At 39.9% G+C, this 12,231-nt stretch overlaps 1 protein-coding gene across 1 annotated transcript in view; it reads right to left on the bottom strand.

Annotated features, from left to right (window-relative positions):
* LOC124133232 (elongation of very long chain fatty acids protein 4-like) overlaps positions 1-12,004 on the bottom strand; it is a 28,421-nt gene extending 16,417 nt beyond the window's left edge. The window contains exons 1-3 of the mRNA XM_046497545.2: positions 11,932-12,004; positions 1,545-1,622; positions 532-719 (exon numbers count right to left, since the gene is read on the bottom strand). Coding sequence (XP_046353501.1) covers positions 532-719; positions 1,545-1,608 — 252 coding nt within the window. The 5' untranslated portion in view covers positions 1,609-1,622; positions 11,932-12,004. The remainder of the gene's footprint in view (positions 1-531; positions 720-1,544; positions 1,623-11,931) is intronic.
* Between the last annotated feature and the right edge of the window lie 227 nt (positions 12,005-12,231).

Raw genomic sequence — 12,231 nt, 5'->3', positions numbered from 1 at the left:
ATCGCCGTCATATAGCTGGAATATTGCTGAGTGCGGCGTTAAACAACAAAGACAAAGAATTATTGATATACACGCTGTATATGTTTGTGTTAGAAATATACTGTGTAAGAAAAAAATATTTTTATAAAAATTAAGCCGTTGCTCAATTAATCAACATGTAGGCTTAAACTGAAGTGGTCTAAATTTTAATGATGGGGCACATGTGGCCCAATGGTCTAAGGTGCTGCAATTCGCTATGCAGAGTTGTGTCTCTCGGGTATCATATACCTATGATCGTGGGTTCGAATCACAGTTCACCATGATTATGTTTCTGGGTTCGTCAGCACCATTACTCGTGGGTTTCACCAAAGTGGTAAAATCCTTACACCTGCTTCACTTCGGGCTTTCCTCCCACATTAAGCTGACACGTGATATAACTGGAATGCAATTAAATACGGCGTTAAACCAAAGTCACTAAACTATTAGGATGTGAGAAGCTGCATCCTGAAAGAAATACGTCCAGGTTTGAAGTCAGAAGAAGGGATGTCCTACCTTCACGAATATCCAGAAAGACAAGGCTACCATTGAAAAGTTGTAGCCGACGAGCAGCCATCTTAGATTGAGCGGTTTCTGCTGCTCCATCATCCGGGGCCCGTGGAGGACGACCAGGATGTACAGAAGGAGGATGCTGAGGATGGGCACGGGGGTCTGGGCGAGGGGGAGATCAAAGGCCCGGGGGTCTGGCAGAGTAAAGGAATAGCAGCATGGTGAACTTCGGATCAAGTAATATGTAAAGTCAACAGGTTCCTAAAATTAAAGAGACCATAGAAAAATGAACAATCTGAAATGTTCAGGAAAATTTGAAAATTGTTTTAATTGTTCAAAAAGGTTAATCATACATTTATCGACGGATCTAAAAACGAGATGACAGAATCTCACCAGATTGCGTTTTCAAAAACAACAACCCATATCCCCACTTGTTGATAAATGATAAATAACAGCATCACATTACACTTCAAAGTCAATCTGTTCTATCAATAGCCTCTATATCGGACCGCCTCCGTGGTCTAGTGGTAGCGCATCTGCCCGGAGGTCGGTAGTTCGATCCCCGGCCGCGTCAAAGCAAAACATGTTAAAAGTATGTACTTGTTGTAGCCCGGCCTGGCAGTCGGCATTGAGGGACTAAAACATGACCAGGCCCCTCGATGTCAGTATAATGACTGAGTAGGCTATCCATGTGAAACTGCAGCATGGTGTCTCAGTGCGTTGGCACAAAAAATGGCAATATTTGGGACTAGTAGGAGCAGCTACACACACACTCACACGCACGCACACGCACACACACACACACGCACGCACGCACGCACGCACGCACGAACCCACGTGCGCACACGCACAGGCAATACACGGACACACACAAGTGCAATGTACAATGTAAGTGCAATAGTCTTGAACGCGAAGTTAAACCCCATTTTACCTCACCTCACAACCTGTCGTATCCATGGTTTTTCTAGCATTTACTTCGAGAATCCGGAAGTAATGACTTCAACACAACGTAGACGTACCTGCTTTGCCCATGGAGTCGTTGTACCATCCCCTCATATCCTCCAGCAGCTCTTGCACCAACATGATGACGCTTGGTACTGTGGACAGAGAGGGCCTGTGTTTTATACGTATTCTTATCAACAATAAAATGTAAAAAAGCGTTCAAACTCATATCTCTGTTGCGTGAAAAGACCCGGGGTACAATCAAGATGGAAGTGACACATTGACGAACGCGTATCCTCATGAAGCTCTCACGTTCCCAAGTCATTGGGTATGACCATCCGGCCCCGAAAGTTGCTGAATACCAATTCTGACCCGGACTGAAGTACACGCAGTTCGTTAAACGGGTGAATGTGTTCTGCCCTCGACGTGCGTGCCCGAGTGAGTGAGTGAGTGAGTGAGTGAGTGAGGGGGGAGGGAGGGCGCGGGGGAGTGACTAGCTCCACCCGTGTTCCCGTGCAATCAGGACTGTCGTGAAGTCTTTGTCCCTTGAACGTTCTGAAGCCCTTTCTTTGCGACAGGGAAATATTACTTTCCATTGCTGCTAACAGGAAAGAATATGATTTCGTGAAACACTATGACATGCCCAGCGGAAACGTTTCTCAATAGCAGATCCACATATTTTTTTTCAAACTTTCAAACTTTATATCACGCGCGTCTCAGGGAGGTGGCTATTTAACAAAACAAAAAACATTGGCAAATAAATCATTCATGCCATACCCTATCCAGCTCCCCTACCAACTTAGGTGTTATTTTATGGAATCATATGTCCTCATACACAGTGGAGTCGTATTTGTTGTTCAACGTACTGGTGAGAACATGAGGGTTATCATAAGAAGGCTTTTTCTGAATTGTTCCCAATTTCAAATCAAACGTGGCAATGCATTTAAGTCGCATTTGTCCCCTGACCCGTGAAGATCCGGGTTAGAATAGGTCTTCAGCAACCCATGCTTGCCGTAAAAGGCGACTGTGCTTGTCGCAAGAGGCGATTAACGGGGTCGGTAGTCAGGTTCGCTGACTTGGTTGATGCATGTTATCGTATCCAAATTACGTGGATCGATGCTCACGATGTCAATCACTGGATTGTCCGGTCCAGACTCCATAATTTACAGACCTCAGTCATATAGATGGAATATTTCTGATAGCGGCGTTGTAAAAACCAAAAAAAACCAAAAAAAAAACCCTCAAAGCAATACTTCTGTTCAGTTTCACCAAAGGGGCGGTGGTGATTAACATTGTTCAATGTATATACATTTCGTGTCCTGAAAACCAGGTAATTCCAACTACAAAAATATAACTTTCGAGTTGAAATTTACAATGCTTGTATTTTAACTAGATGTTATTCCACGTTCACTGTATTTGGTACGAACATGCATAGATGTATTCTCTAGTCATAAGTACATGCTAACGTTTCGAAAAGTTCATACATATTCAACAAAATAGATTTTTCTGTTTGGATATGGAACAATTATCTAAAATATTTACAGAAATCTTGAGGTCCAGAAACAGCATTTCCAGTTTGGAACTATACTTTAGATATGTATTTGTTGTCTGTATGTCACAAAACCTGCTAGAAAGGAGAAATATTCCTTTTCTATTTTCATCTTTATTGATAACTATTTGAGCAAAAAAAACATCAACAACTTCATTTAGTACTTCATTACCAGTTACAATTAAATGGCATCATCTTACCACCATTCCAGGAACCAGTTATAACTAAATGTCATTATCGTAGCACCATTCCAGGAACCAGTTATAACTAAATGTCATCATCGTAGCACCATTCCAGGAACCAGTTATAACTAAATGTCATCATCTTAGCACCATTCCAGGAACCAGTTATAACTAAATGTCATCATCTTAGCACCATTCCAGGAACCAGTTACAACTAAATGTCATCATCTTAGCACCATTCCAGGAACCAGTTACAACTAAATGTCTTTTTCTTAGCACCATTCCCGGGACCGACTATAAGTAAATGTCTTCAGCATTGCACCATTCCAGGAACCAGTTACAACTAAATGTCAATATCTTAGCACCATTCCAGGACCAGGAACCAGTTACCACTAACAGACATATTGTGAACGGATGGAGAAGGACTCAGTGAAGGAAGTTTTATATTTCAAACTGTACAAGTCATCTGCACATCTGTACATCATCTGTACCAAGGTCTGGGAGGGAGTAGGATAGTTTACATGCAGAAGATTGATTCTCAGATGCTCTGAACGGTTGATTGTCTGACATTCCAATCTATTTTTTTAATTTGGAATAACTGGTGTCGCTTAAAAACACCCCGGCTATCAACAGTAGTGTCGGATGTCACTGACATTAAGACACATCCTCAACGATGTAGCCGACAGTCATGGTATATCCTAATACTGAATATTGAAGAAGCAAACTGATATATAAGAAATGTGTTAACTTTAAATGTGTGCACTTGATACTGAATCCTTAAGTGACAAGTCAGCGAATGAAATGGATGGATAAGCTACCCCCTAACAAGATAAAAAACACACACAACAGAACACCAATGTTTTTGAGTTGATCTGGAGAAATACTGGTGAAAGTCGCATTTAAATGAAGAAGCTTCCTACAAAACTTGATGATTTCAAAATAGTAATTATTTAACAAGAGACAGTATTCCAATCTCGATATTTGTAAGACTGAATTCAACCGCTGAAAAAGTGTTCATCAGACAAATCAAGGATTTTTAGTCACAAATGAAGAATAGATTGGATGATATTATGAATTTACCTGCACGTTTTGGTCACATTTTGAAGAAATTCACGGACTGATACTACGGACAGAATACGAACAGTTAATTATGAAGGAAGACCGTGCCCACTGAAACAATACTGATGCACAAGTATTAGTTTGTGCTTAAAGCCCTGTTCTTAGTACCATATCTCCAAAAGAAAATTATAGTGATGTTTCACAACCATACTGTTCTATCTCCAAAACGAACATGAAAGTGTCTGTATTCAGATAGAAATGGCCAATAGAGATTACTACACGAGTGTCTGTCAGATACCATTGATCTTACAACGAGTTGTAAGATCAATGGTATCTGACAGGCACGAGTGCAGTAATCTGTTTCTTACACACCCTAAAATCGCACCTTTTTAGCACCGAACCGATGAATTTTGTCTATTCTAATGATTGCAGTAGCGCATTAATACATAACACCACTGTCATAAGTGACGTCATCCTATGTGCTGCTTACTTCTCATACATAATGTGACCCTACACAAAACGGTTTCCGTCATATCTGTGGATTATCAAGGCGATGATGAAAATGCAAACTAGACAAAAACAAAGAACACGCTGGGTGCCAAGTTGAAAGTTTACACCTCAAAGAAATTACCAAATGTGTACAACAATGTTTACTTCCGTATGACATCACTACCGGTGACCGACTTTTACAAAATGGCGTTTTCACTGACAACAGTACGCGGGATTTCCAGAGGAGGTTTTCGTTGATTGAGGGATCGAATACACAAAAATGTGTCACGTAAGTAATCAGAATCATTCTGACAATCTGCGTACTGTTATTTGTTTACCATGTTTTTCAATGTAACAAAGAGAATTAGTCAGAAATGCAGATAACTACCGTCATCGTTGTGCGTGATTTAGCGTCAGTCATGGCGTCACACAGGATGGAAACTTTTACGGCTTCTGTTGAATTTACCACATCATTGTAATTCCATACTTAGTGCAACGATACTCTTCCCATGAATATTCTCAAACGCGTGATCGAGCCAATGTATGCAACAATTAGACGAAAGTACCTCTTTTAATGCTACACAGTGTAAAATCTGAATTTTGCTTTGTTTACATTTCAGCAAGTACAATTTTCCGAGCACAGTTTTCGTTTCCATACCTAATTTATTTCGCATGATTTCATCTAGATCTAGATAATTTACATTGGTGACAAAGACTATTTATCCATTGTTTCGAAAATGTATGAGGAATTCAGGGATGCATGTATAGCAGCTGAGTTTGAAATAGAATCTATACCTGATCGAATATAGGCGTCTCATAACCGGCATTTTGTAAACACAATCCAATATGGCGGAACGTACACTTCGGCGTTCGTGTATGCATATTTTCCAAAACATTCTCAGCGACGTTTCAGAATTATCATTAGTGATTTGATACCCGTAATCGCTAATATACTATTTTTCTACTTTAATTATTCGAGTAAATATCCGATATTTAGATTTCTAAACACACAGTAAATATTTATATAACGCCGTGAATTGTGATTTGACGAGATTTACAATGTACCTAACTTTCAGTCACTTTCAGTAATTTTGAATTGCCTAAAATGACAGTAAATGATAAACAGAATGGGGAATTCAAAACTGTAAAGTGTCTGCGTGATGTATTTCGAATTTTTATTCGATTTCGAAGTGAGGGTTGAAGAGAAGGGACATATGTGTCGCTGTGCCAGCCAGGGGGTTTACACTCTGAAAAAACGATAATGTTGACATAACAGATAATGTAACTGATAATAATAACAAACAAACTCGCAGACGGGGACGAGTTTGTTTATTTTATTATTAATTACACGGTCCTGTCACGGTAGGTGAACATTCGACTGAAGCACGAGCAACTTATGAATCACTCTCCTACCCAGAGTTCCATGCGGCCGGCAGCCAGCCAGCATAGTACCTCTGCCACAGGCCAGCGCCATGTGACGATTCGTCACATCTTTCACAGTCCATTCAAGATATTGAATATGCTTTTCATCCGTTTCATGTATGACAAGTCAACACATTTTCATAAACAAACGTCAAAGAATGGTTACGGTTCATTAAGAAAGTATCCTAATACGTGAAAATCTATTTGTATTTGCGTAGTTATTCTTTGTTTACATTGGTTGTAAGGCTCCACGTGCTGTCATCGAAGCCCAACGGAGAGCTGGCGATACGGTCTTTTTGATGCATAAATGTATATTTTCATGCAACTCACTGTCGCAGTTGTAGTAGCATATCTATATAATTATGCAAAACAATATATTAAGCGACCTCAAAAATTTGCATTAGTCCGTTCTACATTGATTTCTGAAAAAGCGCGTTTGTTTACAAACAAGAGAAAAGTCCGGTCACGTGATATGCAAATTAGCCTGTGGCAGTGATGTTATGCTGAGTCACCACTGCGCCGGAGTTCGCTTATGAATGACTTACACTCAGGGAAGTAGTCCGTCATCATCTGACCCCAGGTCATCACCATGGAGTAGCCAATCACGGGCCTGGAATTCGATCTCACACATATGTTTTATACCAGTTATCTCAAATGGGTTTCTCACCCACAGGTGTGTAAGAAATTCCAATAAGAAATAGCTGAAATCTTTCCTCATTTGACTATTTTACAATTGTACATTTTCAGAGATAGTAAATGGAATGTAATAGTGTTGCAAACTTTCAAAATTTAACTGACATTTTGCATCACTTATCATCCATCTTTTCAATTTCCCAATGTTCTATCTCCAGATCACGTGATAAAAGGAATTATTTTCATTGGATACGCACTTGGAACAGTCTGGAACTTAGATTTAGTTTTAGATTTGGAGATAACACAATGCTGTTGAACGTTAAATCTCATTTCTCTTCATAATAATGACTTGAGTCTTCATCAGGACATAGAACAAAGTCCCCTGAGTGATTCCAGAACCTTAACTCAATTTTTACCAAAAGTGGAGATAGAACAAGCTGGTTCACAGGACACGATTTGTTTTTATTCGCAGTGAATTGTCACAGAAAAGTCTAATTAAATTATTTATTAAAAATATGCCATGACACTCTTAATATACCTCAATGTGTTGCCGACTAACAGTTTGTCTCCGCGAAGTGTAATAGGGGCACTGTTTCACAGTCGAATGAATCCCTTTCTCAGAAGCGGCCATGGCGTGCGGTTGGGACCACGTGGTGACCTCTCACCTTCTCTCAAGGTCAATGTTTGTCACTAAATCATTAATGGCCTTTGTGCTGGTCAGTGTGTTTGTATTGTCGCCACTTGTTGAGGGCGTGGACGCAGGAGACTCCCCGTGACCCGTCATTTTAGATGACTGAGATGGCAAGAAATTGCTTGTTAAAACCCTTCCTAATATCTACCTTGCCCAACAAGGGATTTTTTATCATTAGACTAACCAATCTTAACTCATCTACCACACCAAACAAGCAATTGCTTCTTATTCACTTACTCAATATCTACCACGCCAAACAAGGACCTGGTTGTTTTTAACTTACTCAATATCTAGCACGCCAAACAAGCAATTGGTTGTTTGTAACTTACTCAATATGTACCTAGCCAAACAAGGAATTGGTTGTTATTAACTTACTCAATATCTACCAAGCCAAACAAGGAATTGGTTGTTATTAACTTACTCAATATCTACCACGCCAAACAAGGAAATGCTTGTTATTAACTTACTCAATATCTACCACGCCAAACAAGGAAATGCTTGTTATTAACTTACTCAATATCTACCACGCCAAACAAGGAAATGCTTGTTATTAACTTACTCAATATCTACCACGCCAAACAAGGAAATGCTTGTTATTAACTTACTCAATATCTACCACGCCAAACAAGGAAATGCTTGTTATTAACTTACTCAATATCTATCACGCCATACAAGGAATTGGAAGTTATTAACTTTCTCAATATCTACCAAGCCAAACAAGGAATTGGTTGTTATTAACTTACTCTACCACGCCAAACAAAGAACTGCAGTTGCCCCCCTCCCCCCCTGGATTTTTTTTTATAGAAAAGAGTTTTATTTGAATCATGAAAATACAAGTTGTGGACAAGTGATACTTGTACAAATATTTGCCCCCCTGTCAAAAAAAGTTAACAGCGGCCTTGCATCTGTTCTCAGCTTCACAATGCTTCACACAGGTGGTATATCTGAATTTGTAATGTGTATATGGAAGTATACGCATGGCATGAAAAACACTTGCAAGTCGCCAGTCTACAACTCAAAAAAGTCAAACAAGTTTGTATTGCCTGTGCAATATCCTATCCTTGGGAATCGCCTGTGCACAGGCAAGTTGTTAATTAATATTTTGAAAAAGACAGTTAAACGACCGTTGTGACAGGGAGGATTGTATGGTAGCTGAAGCAGACAGGGTGACAGCCGTTGTCGACGAGAGTTGCTTGCATCACTAGGTTATTGTGCAGTGGCCTTCTAGAATGTTACTATATTTCAAGGATTTCTGTAGCCAGTGACGGACGTAATTCAAACTCTTTCCACACTGACACCACAAGTTATTTGTGTACCGATTACATAACTTCTATTGACAGGTTGGGGAAATGGGGAGGTAGTTTACGTGAAAGGGACAACACTGTCTGTGTCCGCTGGACTGTGCTATTGACATCGCCTCCAAACATACACGTAATAGAATGAACCATTATACGATGAATCACTTCGGGAACGCGGAGGAAAAACAAGATTCATTTTAGTTGTATATCAAGGCACCAATTCATCTTTCATAAACCTTTTGTGTCTTTGTGCCTAATATATCCACAATTAACGAAAGCATGTAATACATGTATCTACAAAAATATATATATACAGGCTAGGTATTTGCCCACAATACCTGCATGTGGTGTGGCAGGTTGTAATTGTAGACTACTGTATTGCATTGTAGACTCACCTGTAATTAAGGCCGATTCTGTAAATAGATCTCTTAGGCGAGTGACATTATGTATTCAAGAGTAAACTGACCTAATTATAAGAAGAATTAATTAATCCGCATATACAGAGAGACAGTTACAATGAATTGCGATTACTTAAATCATGTATTCGTGAACAAATTAAAAACTCGTTAAACAATTAAAAAAGTATATATACTATCTACTCTTAAAGATCTCACTTACGGATTAGACATTATATAAAGTAGCAATTTTCCAACTGTGTTTTATCGTAATCAGGGAAGTAATGTTTGAATCTGGCGGTAACTGACCATTTTATTTCAAAAGCCGCATACTCCCGGACATATTTCTTCCGGTTCGTTACAGTCTGACTGTTCCGGTTCTTTTCGCCTGTTGCCTTAATTGACAGGTCCAATGAACATTGTTTTGAACATACTCTCCGTTGATTGGCTACTGACTGTGATCACCTGATTCATGTCACGCCACAGTTAGTATTCCTACGCGGATTCATATCGTTTACACATCGATTTTTCGATTCATACCTCTATCCTTAAATCAACTTTAACTGTGTAGCCACACTAATCACAACGTCCCTCCGTACATGTACAATGTTTGTGTATTTTACCCAAGTTCATGTTTATACATCAACTGTGATATAACCAGTGTCAAAGTGGTATTCACACAAACCACTACATCAGTATATGCGAGTACATACATGTATACACGTAGATGTGTACAAGACACGTGACACGATGCAAGTTGATAATAAATATCAAACATTCATGCATGTCAATAAGAATATTTAATGACAGCAGTATCATAGCTATAGCAGGAATATATTACATGTATGGAGACTACTGACATGTCCCGGAACTGATAGTCGTGATAGTCCCATAAAAGTCCTAATTAGTGCCATTAAGCAATAAAATGGTTTTCGCAGAAATCCGCGGATATGCGCGGATTAGTTGCGAATAATTTGCAAATATTTCACCAATTATTTTTGCGAATTATCTTCAACTTATCCGCGGATTATTCGCAATTTTACTGCAGAACACGATAAAAAACTTTTTCGTTTTATTTCACCAGTGCAAATAATTATAAGTGAGAGAAACATAGTGAGTGAGTATGGTTTTACGCCACTTTTAGCAATATTCCTGCAATCACGGCGGGGGACACCATATTGTATCCATATGGGGAATCGAACCAGGGTCTTCCATGTGAGGAGCAGACGCTTTAACCACTAGACTACCCCACCGCCCCCTGAAGACAAATTAGAATTCGCGTGAGTGCATATGGTTTTACGGCATACATTGTAGTAATTGCAGTGGGATGAACGCCCAAAGTGATAGTCGTGTTAATCGTTGGCCACTTTTTTAGACCTATAAGCAAGGCTTTAGACCCATTCAAGTCAAATCTGGGATTCGAACCCATGAATATTATTTTGGGCAGATCTGCACAACGAATCGCGGCGTCTTTAAAGGACCGGGTCACTACAGTACTCCACTCAGAAATAGAAAACTGTAATCAGAAAATCTACCAGCTGCACGTGTTTTAAATATTATGTCGAAAACCTAAGCCTATCACTCACTGATGGAAACATGTCAACAACCCTTGCCTGGAAACAAATCGCTATACATTTGCAACACGTTGTTTTTCGACACGGTAGAGATGGCGAACAGAACATCAATACTAGTATCGACATTTCTATGACGGCTGTGTCGTCAGCTTTTCTGTGTCTACCATTGCCCCGGACACGTGCGTCGCCATTGACGTGTAGAACAAGGGAACTTCGAAAAAGACTAATTCGGCATGATATTGCCTGTTGAATGCACAACTGGGGGCGTGTCCACATTCTTGACATAGGTACGCCAAGGTGTGTTGTTCGGCTTGGTCAACACAGTGTACAAACACATAGCAAGGGGGATAATTACTCGGCCAATTAGCGGACTGGAGGTCGCCCGGGGGTATTTATAGTTCCTCCGACAAATATGGCAGACGCGGGCTATATATATATGTTGATAATCCCCATAATGCAGCGTTGTGCACGACACTCGACATCTGTGCTGATGTACGACTACGAACTGGTGATGCACACTGACTCACACCTGGGTTAATATGTGATGTCAACAGTACATTTCAACATTTGTACTGCACTGTGCACATTGTTCTACAATGTACAGCCCACCTACTGTGGAAATAAACGTGTTGATGAAGATGGTGGTAGTAATAATGATGATGATGATGATGATAATGATGATGATGTATTAATGACGATGATGGCCGCTGAGGTTTACAATGATTAGACTACCGTTACTAACCTCAAACATTTAAACCCACGATGATGATGATGATGATGATAATGATGTATTAATGACGATGATGGCCGCTGAGGTTTACAATGATTAGACTACCGTTACTAACCTCAAACATTTAAACCCACGATGATGTTGATGATGATGACGATGATGATGCTGTATTGATGATGATGATGGTCGCTGAGGTTCACAATGATTACACTACCGTTACTAACCCCAAACACTTAAACCGAGTACGTTGGGAGTTAAACATACATTGGATAGTATCACCCTTGGTGAACAATTATTTTCAGTTTGTTACATTGTATACCACGTAATATATACACATATCTGGTAAAACGACGATGATGAACATTTTACATGGCCGTGTATTATATTACATGGCTGCATCATCCGTGTATGTATAATGTATCCAGCAGACTCGCTCACCTACCTGCTATCCCACTCCCGACTGTACTGACACAGACGCTTTCTATTCCAAATGCATAACGAACGTGACAGAAATACCATACAGTTTCACAAGCTATTTAACTATAGCCTGTAGTCATTGGACACACATGCTTCCATGTCTAGATTCAATCAATACTACGCATACGCGCAGAAAATTAAAGTGGTATTAATGAATTTTACCTGGTTAGACGAGATGTTTTCCGACCGGCGTCCGCCAGGTGAGGAGGCTGGGGTCAGAGGCCAGGATGCTGTAGGCTGCCTGTGTCGCCCGCAGCTTAACAAC

Source organism: Haliotis rufescens, unplaced genomic scaffold (assembly GCF_023055435.1).
Source record: "Haliotis rufescens isolate VD_foot unplaced genomic scaffold, xgHalRufe1.0.p SCAF_2, whole genome shotgun sequence".
NCBI classification, from domain to species: Eukaryota; Metazoa; Mollusca; class Gastropoda; order Lepetellida; family Haliotidae; genus Haliotis; species Haliotis rufescens.
Note: the sequence above shows the minus strand (reverse complement) of the source record. Positions and strands in the feature narration are given on the sequence as shown.